This window comes from Arachis ipaensis, chromosome B5 (assembly GCF_059453495.1).
Source record: "Arachis ipaensis isolate K30076 ecotype BB chromosome B5, ASM5945349v1, whole genome shotgun sequence".
NCBI classification, from domain to species: domain Eukaryota; kingdom Viridiplantae; phylum Streptophyta; class Magnoliopsida; order Fabales; family Fabaceae; genus Arachis; species Arachis ipaensis.
In genome coordinates this window covers 120,642,844-120,658,341 of record NC_142440.1, presented here as the reverse complement: position 1 = coordinate 120,658,341, position 15,498 = coordinate 120,642,844, and the positions used below count along the sequence as shown (strand labels likewise).

Below are 15,498 nucleotides of genomic sequence, written 5' to 3'. Positions count from 1 at the left end.
TAACATAACTCTATATATAATTTATACAAATAACGCCTAGAACTTAAGAGTATATGTACTTGTGTCAATTGTTTTTACCAAAAAAAGAGAAAAAGAAAAAAAGTAAAAAAAAAAATCATATAGTTATATAAACTAATAAAAAACTGAAGTTAAAATACTAATTTTCAAATTTTTTCTATAAAAAAATTTAAGCAGAATAATTTGTAATTAAAATAAAATTTAACTTTTTAGCTATACTAAAAACAACCAGATTATAAAATCATTTTGCTAAATCAAAAACCAAACGCGTCCTATTTTTTTCTCCCCAATAAGCAGTATTATTCAATCAAAATGATATCGATGTTCCCAAAAACATGTCTAGAGCAAAATCTGTGTTCGAGATTCCATAGTCGTAGTGCCATAAACGATTCCACAAACGAAGAAAGCTTATTCCTTCGTGTAAAGTTGACCGTTCCAAAAGCGACGTACATACATACTTTGAGAAATTTTCTAATTTTTCTATTCTCATAATAATTTCTAAAATATCAGAAATTAAATTAAAATTGAGATGGATGGGGGCAATGTACACTGTATAGAAACACCATCACATTGCCCACTTGCCAAGCAGGCTCTTTCTTTATTGGACAAATGTCTCATTATCAACTTGTTCACATTTTCTTAGGCCATGCCTCCACTGGGGTCCCCCTCTCCTCCTTGTTGCAGGAATGCCCCTCTTTATTTCTTCCCCTTTTTATATTCATAATAATAATCTTGAATAATATTCACAATCAGACAAATATGTCTCATTACTATCATGTGGATAATTATGTAAACTATTTACTTTTAAAATTATTATTTCCCTCAATCGCAACCCTGGTTAGCATTATACCCTTTGATTCTCCACCAAAATAATAATAAACAGCTCTTTTTATTATAATTTTTCTTTTTTTGGAACACATGTTGCTGATGCTCAGCTCCCCCATACAATTAGAAAGAAGAAATTAGAAGCTTATGTTTATGCAGACGTTTTTGCTGAACGGATCATGGAGTACAAGTGTACAACGCATATATTGCATCATAAAACATTCATGAAAAAAAACATATACAATTGAACATTTATCCTTCATTATTATTTCCTTTTTTTTTTCCCTTGTACACTTGGATCTGTTACACCTAATTTCATCTTCTTCTTCTTCTAATTAATTTACAATTTGCAACTTGCAACTGCACCATCTTCCTCCCCCCCCCCCCCCCCCTCCCCCTCCATTCCTTTCATCATCAATCACAAAACTCAACTAAAACTAAAAACTAAAAACAAATAAAATGAAGAAAAAAGAAGCACTAAATTAAAAAGAAAAAATTAAAGTGGAAGCTGAATGTTACAAAGCTCCAATGATCTTAGGCTTCTTGCTACCCTCCAACGTAAACAGTTCCATCTCTTTTCTCTTCCCATTGAAGCACCCACCAATTGAACCAGCAACATTATTATCATTATTGATATTCAAAATATTATTGTTATTGCTATCACCGGCATCAGATCCAGGAAGCTTTAAAATGTTAACACCAAAGAGCCGAACCATCTGAACCGGCTCCAAAACCGGTCCAACCGGTCCAAAAAACCCAACCCCATCATTACCAACACTTCTCGCCTTCCAGTCTATAAACAGTTGTCTGTCCGGTCCAGTGGACCGGTGGAAACAAACCGTATCACCGGCTTTCAGGTTCTTCTCCTTAACGAACCGGCTCCACCCTTTCGTTAGCACGTAGCTCTGGCTACTGTTCCAGTACGAGTAACGAAACCGCCACACTTTTCCTCCGACGTCCTCGAAGTTCAGCAAAACGCCCTTCGCCGCCGTAACTACTCCGCCGCCAGCTCCGCCGCAACCGTTTTGTAAGGGAAAGTGTTTCTCCGCGTGTTGTTTTGGTATAACTAACCGATTCAGTTTTCCCACGTCACTTGGCGTAACGGCCTTCTCGAACAACTGCTCACGCGCCTTCCCTCCACACGCGCCGGATGAAGACATCATCCCCGCGGAACCTCCGTTACCCGCAGCTCGGTTGAGTCGCCGCCCTATGAGGCCGCGGCTCCGCTTGCTCTGCTCCAGCTCGTCATTGTACGTGTGTTTTCTCAGCATGTCCACGATCTCGGATTTTGAATGTGAGTTGAGAAACTCGCTCTCGAAATCCTCGTCCTCGACCGCGGTGTTGTTGGACACAACACTGCCGAGGGGCTTGAAGTTGGTGACGGCATCCTTGCCACGAAACCGTTGAGCTGCGATGTCGTAGGCTCTAGCGGCCTCGTCCTCCTCGTTAAAGGTCCCCAACCAAACGCGTTGATGCTTCTCATAAATCTGAGCACCCCAACGTCCGTTTGGTTGGGGAACCACACCTTTATACTTGGACGAAGGGAGTTTTCGTGACTCCACTTCGGTGACGCCGCCACCGACGTCCGGATCCACGATTGTGCTGGCCCCGCTGCCGACACGACATAAGCTGTTTGGTGGCGGCGGTGACAGCTTCTTCGATGTGGCGGTGAATGGCGACGCGGGTGTCGCCGGGGTTAGGGTTATGGAAAGCGAGTCATTTGTGCACGTGGTGCTTTCATCTACGGAACTTGTTGCATCCATTTTTCTCTTTAATTAGAGAGGAGAGAAGGGAAAGAAGTTTTTTTTTTTTTTTTCTTTTTTGTGTTTGGTTTGGTTTGTTTGACTAAGAAGTAGCAGAAAGAGTTGTGTTTGTGTTGGAATAGGGAAGGAATATATATAGAAGGAAGGTGTACTAATGAATGTGTTATTTTATTATATAAATTGAAAAGGAAATATACTTAGTTGGGAGGGATTATAAATGATGAGGTGATAACTAATGGCTTGATTTTTGTTAAATTAATAATAATAATGTGGATTTGGGTATGGTGTGGTGGGTCAACTCAGATGGAGATAGAAGGTAAGGAACTAGGAAGATTCATGGTGTGAGAAAAAGGGTGGGGACTTGAAGGAATGGGAAGAAAGTAATGAAAGGGGTAAAAATTAAAAAAATAAAAAATTTTAAAAAATAAGAAGAAGGGAGAAGCAGAAGGAGAAGGAGAAGGGGTGGGTCTATATCCTCTGTTGTTATTGTTATTGATGTTGTATTGTATGTGTGAGTTGTGGGCTTTGTATGTTAGGTAGGACCCACATAATACCAAGTTGATGAGATTCACATGAGAGGGTGGACCTTGATTTAGTGAAGTTCATCCCCCCTGAACTTTGCTGCACCCTTCTATCATGCAAAGCCCCTCGGCATGGTCTATTCCATCTCACTTTTGTATATCATAAATTAAAAATTTAATGAGACATTTTTGCATCAATTTAACTATAAGATCTGATATTCAAGCACATCCATAATAAGAACATTATTTCACTGACTTTGATTTATTTAAGAAAAAAAATGATTAATCATCTTAACACGTAGCCCTATCGATTTTCATCATTATTAAATAATATTTGGATACAACCTATTTAATAAATAAAAAAAATGTGAATAGTAATGAATAATTTTTATATCTATAAAATATTATTATTGCGCTTATTTAATTAAGTATGTCTATAAATAAGTGCTTCAACAAATTAAAAGAGTAAAAGATTGAAAATTCTAATCAGAAACACATTTATATACACACTCATATCTCAAAAACTTCCTGAGTTCTCCTAAATTAGTTTTCTGTAGATTTCTTCCGCTCATCTTTTATTTTCTTTACATTTTTGCGATTTATCTTTCTGCAAGATCTAGTTTCTTTTATCTCATTTTGCCTAGTTCTTTTCTTATTAATTGTAAAATCGTTGGATTACTGAGAAGGCTTGAAGTTTGTATTTAACACTGATTTTTGAGAAGTGTTGTATATTTATATTCATACCATTTACAAGTTACATCTCAGAATATATTGATGTTGCATGCATGTTTATGATTCTGCAAGCTTCTAGCTTTCTTTTGTCTTCTTCTTCTCGTTGCCAAAGAGAGAGATTTTGATGTACTTTGAAATTGATACATGCAAAGAGGAGTTAATTAGTTTCGCTCCCAAAATATTACATTCTGAACCGAAATCAAACATAATAAATCTTTTATTTTAAACAAATTCTATATCAAACAAAAATTATAAAATAGAACAAAACCTAGAATATTTTGAAACATATATGCATTCAAAATCAAAGAAACACAGAAATGAAAGTAAAATCCTATATTTATTAAAGTGAAATTCAAGAAATTTCGAGTTATCTTCTATGATGTTATTCAACTAGGATTTCTGTGTATAGCAAAGTATAAACTAAGAAAGTGACTAATGAGGAAAAAGATAAAAAAAAAAAAGCACGAGATTGAGAGTGAGAGTGAGAGGATGCGAGAGTAAAATTCTGAGTTTGTGTTAGGAATTCTGCGTTGAATTAGTAAATTATCAAATCAATTTAATTAAACGTGATTAGAAAATAAACTCGATCGTGTAACATAACTGCTTGTCTAAAATATAATAAACCTTCAAAAGATTTTCTGCCTAAGTGCCAAAGCGGATATCAAATAACTCATATTTAAAATTTGATTGGATGAGCTTATAAAAAATATTTTATTTTAAAAAAATAAAAATAATTTTATATTTAAATATTTATATAAAAAAATTTTTATTTATTATTTATATCTAAATATAACAATATAAAAATATTTTTTGTTTATTTATTATATAAAAAAATATTTTTTAAAAAAATAATTTTTTAAAAAAAATATAAATTATAATTTATAAAAAAAATATTTTTTAATATTTTAATATTTTATTTTTATTACTAAAAATTTATCAAATACTTATACACCCTCGGATTTAAGTGGGTATCACAAAGTTTATTCAAGATCCATTTACCCGTTTAGGTGGGTTTTATATTTTGTTTTTATATAATTGTGTTAAAAGTGCACTAGGAATGTCATATATATTAGAGATGATAGAGTAAGTTAATAATATTATACATTATTTCGCCATTTGGTTTAGTTAAAGTATTGCATAAGCTGTTCTATGATGACCTTTTATATATGTTAAAATGCATGATGAATAACTTTATATAACAATAGACCACTATTATTTCATGAAAGAAAAATTTTATCTAATAATCATTTAAGATAAATATCAAATTATTAATAAGCATATAGTTTTATATCTATAAAGTTATTAAATATGATTGTGTATTTAGTAAAAAAAATTGATATAAAAATGAAAAATAATAAGTATATATTCAAACGAATTTAATAATAAAATAAATATAACATTTAATCTATTTAAAATATATTTTATTTTTATTTGCCAATTATTTATTCTAAGGTTATTTTTATTAGAATTTTCGCTTTATATGCATGTTATATACTACAATATCTTATGCGTTAGTTATTAACACTTGACATACAGAACATAAATATTGTATAATATATATCAAAATGTTTGCGGAATTTAATATAAATCGGAAATTATAATATTTCTTCTTATTTTATCAAGCCTCATAAAATTTAAATATAAATTGTTAAACGTATATATAGTCGTCTTTCAGGCTTTATACACTTCTTTGACTTTATTATCATTGTACATATAATTATACATATATCATATATGGGTCTCTATCTCTCTGTCTCTGTATATATATATATTCAATTAAAACTGACTTCTTTATTTTCCCTCACTAAATCAAAAAGATATATCTTATCAAATACTGGTGCATGATCAAAATCTTCTGTATAATCTTTTGACGCTTTAAATATGGAGAATCTAGATAAACATAAAATTAAGTGAAAAGGGCAAGAGGAGGGTGGGGATCATCTTCCACTTGGATGGGTTGTGGGGCTGAGGTTTTATGAGAGGGCATGGGATAGGCATTGAAGGGAGGAAGAATAGACACACTCGCATCCAACAAGAAATTCTCACCCTTGTTCATTTGTCCCCACTTGGCCTCATCTCATTCGCCGTTGCCAAGTTACACTTTGTCCTATTGCCCAGGTTCACATAAGAATTTTCTTCCCACATCAAATAAAACAAAACATGAATTTGAAAATTAAAAAAAATAAAATAAAATAAAAACTTCAGCAAATTTTTATTCTCTATAAACATAAAATATGACATATTTTGTTTGTCTTAAAAACTTTAAAATGTTAATTTTGATCCCTACTATTAGTTTATTTCATTAATAAATATTTATATAAGAAGCTAAATTACGTTAAATAATGCCATAATAGTGACTATTTTATAAAAACATTTAATACTAAAAAAAATACCCTCGAGACCGTCAAATTTATTGTCAAAATTAAAATAAAAATTCAACGACAAATTATTTTAGAGTCGGACTTATTAATCCATTAAAAAAAATCTTTGACGACAAAAATCTATTATCATTAGATTTATCCGACGAAAAAGATTATTTAACTAATTCGCACAATTATTACCATCGATTTATTTTTTTACAATAAATTTGACGGTAATGTTTCGACAATTATTTATATTTAAAACAAACGAACAATATTATTATCGGATAAATTCCATGTAATCCAACAATAATAAATAATAATTTTTAAAAGAAAATATCCTCTACCATTTTTCTTTAGCACCGGGTCAAGTAAAATTTTTAATAGTTGCTATCGATTATTTTTTTTAAATGGATTGAAGCTCAAGTATTGGCTAAGATAACATCTCAACAAATGATCTCTTTTGTTTGAAAGTATATTATATGTAAATTTGGTATCCCTCGACACATTATCACTGACAATAATCACCAGTTTGCCAATAAAAAAGTCACATCTTTTTTTGCAAAATTTAAAAATAACTCAATACGAACTTCAGAATCTGCCCTCACAATCTTCGACACATCTATCTCACTCACACTTTTCTTATCCACAAACAAAGACTCCCGTACCTTCACATCTTCACTCACCCACTCATATGTACCATTTTCTACTAATGATTGTCCTTTTTTTTTTCTTTTCATTTTTCATCTTTATTTCAAACAGAAAGAAAGCGGAGAAGAAGAAAATACAATAAAGTAAACCAAATGGCAGGAAGTACTTACCCCTTTTATTCATATCTTTTTCAGTACTCTTTCCAACACGTTTTGATAGAGGAGAGTGAAAATCATGAAAATTGTTTGGATTCCAAAATTAAAACAACATGCAAGTTAAAGATACTGGTTAGGTTTCACCATGAAATCCCAGCCGTTGCACACTATCACAACAAACGGCACAAGTAACATTGGTAAGTGGAAGAGGTAAAACAACTTATTTAATGATGTAATTAGTTTTCTCCTCATTCTTTATTCATTTAATTTTTTAATTATTGACTTCCTTTAATTTCAATTTTAATAAAGTATGTTGAACTAAGAGCTCTATACCCATAAAATCTGCCGAGTTATAACTTATCCTCTAAAAAGCTCAACCTGCTTTATTAAAATTCTGCCAGGCTAAGCTTGGGGGCTATGATATGGCTATTATAACTCGGTTAAATGTTATAATGCAGCTTCGTATGTTATAATTCGGCAATCATATGTTATAATTCACTCAAAGCGTTATAACTCAGCCTTATCTATATCAAAACGAATACTATAATTCAGATAAGATATTATACTTCTTTAATGTAAATTATTTCTAAAATGTAACTGTAAATACCTCGCCTTACATATAAGGAAGGTAAGACATTTTTATTGGATATAAACACTTGAATATACATTTTAACTGACTTAAGTATCGGAGTGCCTTTTGCAGATACTCTCCCTTTTTAATCTCTTTGCACCAAGACTTTCCTCTTCCTAGACAAGAAGCTCGGAGTTAACAGCCGAGGATGAGCTATACCTAGTCAATCTGTACAAAAACAAAACATATTTCTAAATTTATTTCTAAATCACAATTACATAAATCTAAAAAAAGTCTAGTATTTATTATTTTTATTAAAATAATAAATAAAATGTCAACAATACAAACAAAAAACTCAAAATTCCAAGCCAAATGTACAAAATGAAAAAAATATCAAATGAAAAAAGAAAAGTCTAGGAAACCAACTATAATATAAGCCAACTCAATCAATTCCTTTTTATTTTTAGTTTAAAATTCAAAAAATTAAGGTAGTGAGGAGTTATTCTTTTTATTTTTGTAAGGGACTTGTTTTTCAACTAATTGGTTCTAGTTGGCTATATCCCTAGTTGGTTCCCTAGTGGGATCGATGAAAAAACCGATGCACCAACAATTAAGCTAAGATATCTTGTAGATCCACACTGTCATCAACATCGTCTTCCTACCTATCTTGATGTCTTGCATCATCGGTGGTATTGGTACAATGACGGCCGACTGTAGAGTTTGATCCGACTCGCATCTACTTGTCGTACACGACCATATCCTCATATTGTGAATCTCCTTTCAGTCCCTTAGAATCTCTGTACGAGTTGCTGCAATGACTTATCTATCCTCCACAAACATCAATTCACACTTATCAAGGCGAGTGAGCAAGTCACGGATGCTATCTTTAAATTCGTGGTATGGTCGATCTCAATCAGCTAAACTGTGTGTGAGGCTGTAATCCACTCACACAACTCGGCAATGATTTCCAGAGAAAATAGAGATGACTTGTAGCTTCGAAGAACGCCACTAGAGTAGTGGTATCAATATGCTTGGCCTTACTTTATAGGGCCAAAAGAACAAAAGGCCCTATAGCTAATAGGGTCAAATTTTCAAAAAGCTCACAGAGCCAAAAGTCCTCACGGGCCAACCTGCGAGCCACCTAATCCTCTTTTTTTTTTAATATTGTTCTCTATCTCAACAACACATATAAAACTTATTAAAAGTAATTGACTTCTTCTATCCCTTTGTCATTTTTTATGTGTAGAAAATAAAAAAGTTAAAAAATAAATATCAAACAATGTGCATTGTTCATATTAAATCCAACTTTTAACTATATACATTAAGAAATCAAACATGGGATTCACTATCTCATCACTATTCTCCTTAGTATCCACCATCAATAATGTCTCTAGTAGAAAATTAAAATAAAGTTTACACAAAAATTCATCATCTAAAATCATGAATGTTAAGAAGGATGTATTGATTCTGTTGACACTTCTTCTTTATGAATTTCACCAATGTAATCGTCTAAAATCAACCAATTAAAAAATAAATAGAAACTCAATTTAAAACGTTATTTAAAAAATAACACAAATTTTTACCATCATAATTTGGAACAAATCTACGCAACCAACTTTTTGTGCAAATAAGCATTTGGACATGCTCATGAAGAGTGAAACTTCTGTATTTTATTAAAATACGTCCACTAATACTAAATGCAGACTCAGATATGCTTCTATAGTGATGAGAACACTTAAAACATCTCTGACCATAACTGACAGAGTAAAAAACCTATCCTCATTAGTTTTCTAAAAATTCAGCACATCATACTTCAAATCATCTTCATTGGTGTGAATCGAACCTTCCTTTAGATAAATCTCTAATTCATCTTTATCTGTGAAAATTTGGATTTCACAGTCAAATTCTCTAAACTCCTAAAAGATGTAATATAAAGATTAGTTAAGTAATAAATAAACATAATAAGAGAAAAATAATACTATATTAGAATTAAATACTTTTATCACCATTTTGCTCTTCTTTGTAAGACTTCCTTCTTCAGGTGACTAAAAGATTAGTTACTACTTTGAGAAATTGTTGAACCACAAAGTATTCATATACTTTCTATATAACCTTTTAAATTTCTCTAATACTTCATTTGCCTTCAATTCAAAGGTTGAAGGATCTAATTTTTTTGTAACAAAACCTCAAGAACTTTAACTTTAATTGAGGATTAAGAATTGCCCCAAAAATCAAGATGGTGTTATAATCCTTCCAATATTTATCAAACTTCACCTTCATTCTCAAAGCCATGTTCATAATAACAGCATCATCACAAATTTGATTGTCTTCCAAAAGGCATTCAATTTTCTAAACTTGCATAAAATACAAATTTGATGTTGGATGAACCTGAAATGAGGTTTGTAGTTTCATAAAATGGCTCTAAAAATTCACACATTTTTTTTGCTAAGCTACATTCTTCATTTGTCGAACAATGTTTATAAGCTCCATCTACAATACTAAGGATGTCAAACGCTTTTTCAAATCTAAGTGAACTTTCCAACATCATATATGTAGAGTTCCATCGAGTTGGAACATCTAATTTTAGACCAACACCTTCTTTAATTTCTCCTTGTTGTACACAATCTTTAAATTTTACCATTCTCCCATATGAAGCCTTGACGAACTGGTTTTCCTGTCGGTAAAGAAATTCACAAATATAATCACGTTGTAAGTATAGCTCCTAAACCAACAGAAAATTCTTTCGTACAAAAGTTTTGGTTGTCACTTAAGCAAACCCAATAAAATTGATAACCGAGTATTTGAACCTCGGGTCGTCTTCTCAAGGAATTGCAGGGAAGTATGACTTATTATCAGCTATGGAAAAGGTAGAATTTTGGGTTTTGAAAGGTTTGAGCAAGGAAAATAAATTGCAGGAATTAATACATTAATATCTAATAAAACTCTTGGCAATGTATGAAAATTGGAAGTCCTATCCTAGTTATCCTTATCAATGGTGATGAGAATTGAGTTTTAATCCCACTTAGTTAACCTTTACTAAAGCAAAGGAAAGTCAAGTGAACTAATTTGTTAGATCCTCAAGTCCTAACCAACCCCTAAGAAAGGACTAGAGTTAGTGGAATTCAATTCAATTAGCTAAAATAACAATTATCAATCACGATGAGTTTGATAACTCAAGAGTTACCAATTAATCAACCAAAGCCAAAAGGAAAAAATCTAAATTAAATTAAAAGCATTCATATAAATAAAGCAAAGTAAAGTCAAATCTGAAATACCTCAATTTATATTAAATAAAACATTCAAATCTAAATACGGAGAATTCATAAGCCAAATTGGTAACATGAGTCAGATACGAATAAAATTATTAGAATAAATATAAAAGGAATATTGAACCTAAGAAGAAGTTGAAATAATAAGTTGAAATAATAAGAAATCCTAATTCCTTTAAGAGGAATCCTAATCCTAAAACCTAAGAGAGAGGAGAGAACCTCTCTCTCTAAAAACTACATCTAAAACCTAATATTGTGAATTATTGAAGACTTGTTAATGAACGGATGCATTCCTCCACTTTATAGCCTCTAATCTGTGTTTTCTGGACCGAGAACTGGGCAAGAAACAGCCCAGAATTTGCTGGTTGCGAATTTAAACACGCTAATTTTTGCCACTGCGATGCGTCTGCGTGGATCACGCGTTCACGTCACTTATCGTCAGGGAAACTATGGAAAATTATATATCAAATCAAAGCTCCGGACTTTAGCTTTCCAACGCGACTAAAACTGCATCATTTGAACCTCTGTAGCTCAAGTTATGGTCGTTTTAGTGCGAGAGGGTCAGGCTGACAGCTTTGCAGTTCCTTCAACTTCTTGTATTCCTTCCACTTTTGCATACTTCCTTTCCATCCTCTAAGCCATTCCTGCCCTGTAATCTCTGAAAACACTTAACACACATATCAAGGCATCAAATGGTAATAAGAGAAGATTAAACATATCAAAATTAAGACCAAAGAAGCATGTTTTCAATCATAGCACAAAATCAGGAAGGAAAACGTAAACTCATGCAAATCATATGAATAAGTGTATGAAAGATTGATAAAATACACTCAATTGAGTACAAGATAAACCATAAAATAGTGGTTTATCAAGCCTTCACATATTTCACACTCTCTCTGATTTTAAATAAAGTTTCAGTAACCACCTTTAATCCTTCTTGCACAGTCAAATTTAAAATGTGAGTAGAGCAATGTACATGAAAATATTCTCCATTGCAAAGCAAACTATATTCTGCTTCGTAGATGAATTTTTAAGATATTTTGTATGTTGTCTTTTGTAGAAGAATTATCTAAAGTAATAGAGAATACTTTTTTTTTTACCAATACTCCATTGCTTCAAAGAGTTAAATAAGAATGCTTTCAGATCAGTCCTAGTATGGGGAGGAATCATTCGACAAAAATTCAAAATCATTATCCATGTCTATAAATTTCCTACTCATATCCAAATAATGTGTATTAAAATTCTACAACAACAACAACAACAACAACAACAACAACAACAACAATATTCATGGATTCATATTAATTATTCATCTTATCTAAATATGTATATGCAACTGCTCGGTGCTACTACACTAGTCCTTTCAGCTACACATACACTAATTAGATTGTCTTCAAACTTGGTGGAGATTAACTAGACCCACGTACAACTAGCATTCTAGCTCGAATTTCAGCTTGATCAACCAAAATTCAACAAATCAAGTAATAACTAACATAAATACATTTCTAACTAATACTATTAATTATTGCAAATCATAGACAAGGACTTGTTTAGATTGCTAAAAAAAAATTTAGGTCCAAACTTCAATTCCTTTATAAGACAAAAGTTGACACTCGTTCTAAGGGATATTAATTGTTAAGCTTTAAAAATTAATAAATTTTTACATCAATGGATAAGTTTGCTAAGCACACAATGCAAGTATAGTACTACATAGTAAAAAGTTTATGTAGCATATTCATATTCATATTTCATTTATACACTGCTTTTGACAAGAAGAATTGAAGAATGGCAAAAAATATAAGGGTCTAGCTAGGAACTACACTCATCTAAATATAGTACATTAGTTTGATTCATTATAGAAAATACGAAAATATCACAAGATATTTTACTATTTTGTAGATGTTAAAAGGTTGATTGGCAGAAAATAAAAAGATTCCAAAATTCAAAATGATCTTAAGTTGTCTCATTTAGGTTATTAAAATGAGACAAGGAGTGTTGTTTCATGATTTTGGTTGGTAAAAAAGTGATTTTGAAAACAGCCCAAAATGCATTTCAACATGAAAAATGAAGAATAAAGAAATAGAGACATATATGTAGTTGTTGATAACTAACACAAATACATAATTTTTTTCCTGCTATTTTAGATTGTATAGAATAGAAGTTGTAGATTCAAGAGATCACAAAGGGATGCAAAATTCAATGACCCAAATCACGTAAGAGAAAGAAAAATATGATTAATCAAGCACCATTAAGATTAATCAAGCACTCAACAACAATCAAGTTAGAAAGAACATAATTAAACTCAATTATAAATAGTCAGGCACTGATGAGCGGATATTTTATACGTTTTTTTTATATTATTTTCTTAGTGTTTTCAGTATATTTTGTTAAGTTTTATTTTGTTTTAGTAGGTTTTTATTGCAAAATTCACTTTTTGGATACTAATTTGAGCTTCTGTATTTTTTCTATGATTTTAGATAAAATTTGGGTGAATTTGGCAATGTCTGATTCTGAGGCAAGGAAAGCATAACACAGATGCTGTTAGATTCTAACCTCCGTGCATTCAAACGAATATTTCTGGAGCTACAGAGGTCCAATTGACACGTTCTCAACGGTGTTGGAAAGCTAACTTCTAGGGATTTTCAAAAATATATATGGTCTATAATTTTCTTTGGATTGGACTGCCCAAAATGGGTGTTGAACGCCCAAACTACCTTCTTTCTGGCGTTCAACGCCCCAAGAGGATAAAGGCCAGCATTGAACTCCCAAGCCTGGCGTTCAATGCCCCCAAGGGAGCTCAAAGTAGCGCATCTTACCCCTCAGTGGGCGTTGGACGCCCACTCTTTCAAGTTAGAAGCCAAGCTCAGCACAAACACTCACCAAGTGGGACCAGAAGTGGATTTTCGCACCTTTCTACTTAGTTTGATTCAGTTTTGTAATTTTTAATTATTATATTAATATATATATGGGAAGATCACCATTGTTTGGGGAGCTCTACCACATTCGAACCTTTCACTTTATTCTCTGTACAGTATGAGCAACTAAACCTCCTAGATTAAGGGTTAGGAGCTCTGCTGATTCCTATGGATTAATGCAATTACTTTTCTACTTCAATCTATGTTGATTTTATTCTATGATGCATTATCGTTCTTCATCCTTATAAATTTAGGGTGGAAAAAAAGTATGACCCCCGGTTCTATATGAGTTCTTTACGAGTCCTGACCTGGATAGTATTGAGCTATAGCTTGAGAGTGCATCACGGGTTCCAACAAGTTACTTGGGCTAATTGGGATATGTGACATAAAATCCTGTTAGTCAAGGGTAATTGAGGTTCCTATGGCTCTAAGGGCTAGAATCATAGAGCGTCATTCTCTGATCCCTCTGATCCGGAAGATCCGACCTTATCTGTGGCGTTTTGAGTAGGATCATCAAGAGATTGAATTGCGCGCGCTTCACCCTCTCCCAAATTGATCTAGCCTGTTCGGGTGTTTGGTTTGGATTTGAAGAGATTAACGACCACGACCAATGGCTTAATCACTTACAACCTTGCCATTAAAGGAATCATTCATCGTTTGAGTAGTTAGTATGACGTGTTAATCCAGAAGAATAAGCATTCCCGAAGCCTTAACTGATTTCTCACTACTGTTTCTACGTTTTATTGTTATTGCTTGTTTATGCGCCTACAACAAACAATAACTATCTTTCTATTTGCTTGACTAAGATCTGTAGGAGAACCATAGCTTGCTCAATCCGGAAATCCTCGTGGGATTCGACCCTCACTCACCTGAGGTATTACTTGGACGACCCTCACTCACCTCAGGTACTTTTTATTTTTTTCTTTTAATTGTGTTTCTTATTTTCTTTTTCAAAAACTTTTTCTCTTTAGTCATATTTTTCTTTTGTTTGAGTCTTGTGTCAATTTTTAAGTTTGGTATCCCTTTGGTTTTTATTTCTTTTCTTGAGTTTTTCGAAAATTGTTCTTGCTTTTCTTTATTTGTGTTCAAAAATTTCTTAGTAGTTTTCTTTCTTTGATTTCTAAATTTTTAAGTTTGGTGTCCATCTTGTATTTGTCTTTTCTTTTTAATTTTTAAATTTTTCGAAAAAAAATATTTATATAAATATATATATATATATATATATATATATATATATATATATATATATATATATATATATATATTTTCGAAAATATTTCAATTTTGAATTTAAAATTTTAAGTTTGGTGTCTTGATTAGTAATCTTGTTTTTTTTGTTTATCTTTTCTAGCTTTAAATTCTTTATCTTATTTTTTTCTTTAATTTCAAAATTTTGTTATCTTATCTTTCTTTTTTTAATTTCAAATTTTAAAAATTTAGTATCTTGATTAGTTTTTCTTTCTTTTAAAATCTGAATTTTAAAATCTTTAAAGTTTAAAATCTTATCTTATCTTTTTTTTTTCTCTCTCGACTTTTTTAATTTGTGAATTTCAAAAATCTTTCTTTGACCTTCTTTTCTTAATTTCAAAATTTTTCAAAATCAAATCTTCTATCTCAAATCTTTTAAAATCTTATCTTATCTTGCTTGACTTTTTCTTTCCAAATTTAAATCTTAAAATCTTTGATTGACTCTTTCTTTTTAAATTTCAAAAAATTTT

At 31.6% G+C, this 15,498-nt stretch overlaps 1 protein-coding gene across 1 annotated transcript; it reads right to left on the bottom strand.

The window, feature by feature from the left end:
* Window positions 1-1,082: 1,082 nt before the first annotated feature.
* LOC107643778 (AP2/ERF and B3 domain-containing transcription factor RAV1) lies at window positions 1,083-3,101 on the bottom strand. The gene has a single exon (XM_016347516.3). It carries the CDS (start codon window positions 2,604-2,606, stop codon window positions 1,359-1,361), a length of 1,248 nt encoding a protein of 415 aa, XP_016203002.1. The 5' UTR covers window positions 2,607-3,101; the 3' UTR covers window positions 1,083-1,358.
* Between the last annotated feature and the right edge of the window lie 12,397 nt (window positions 3,102-15,498).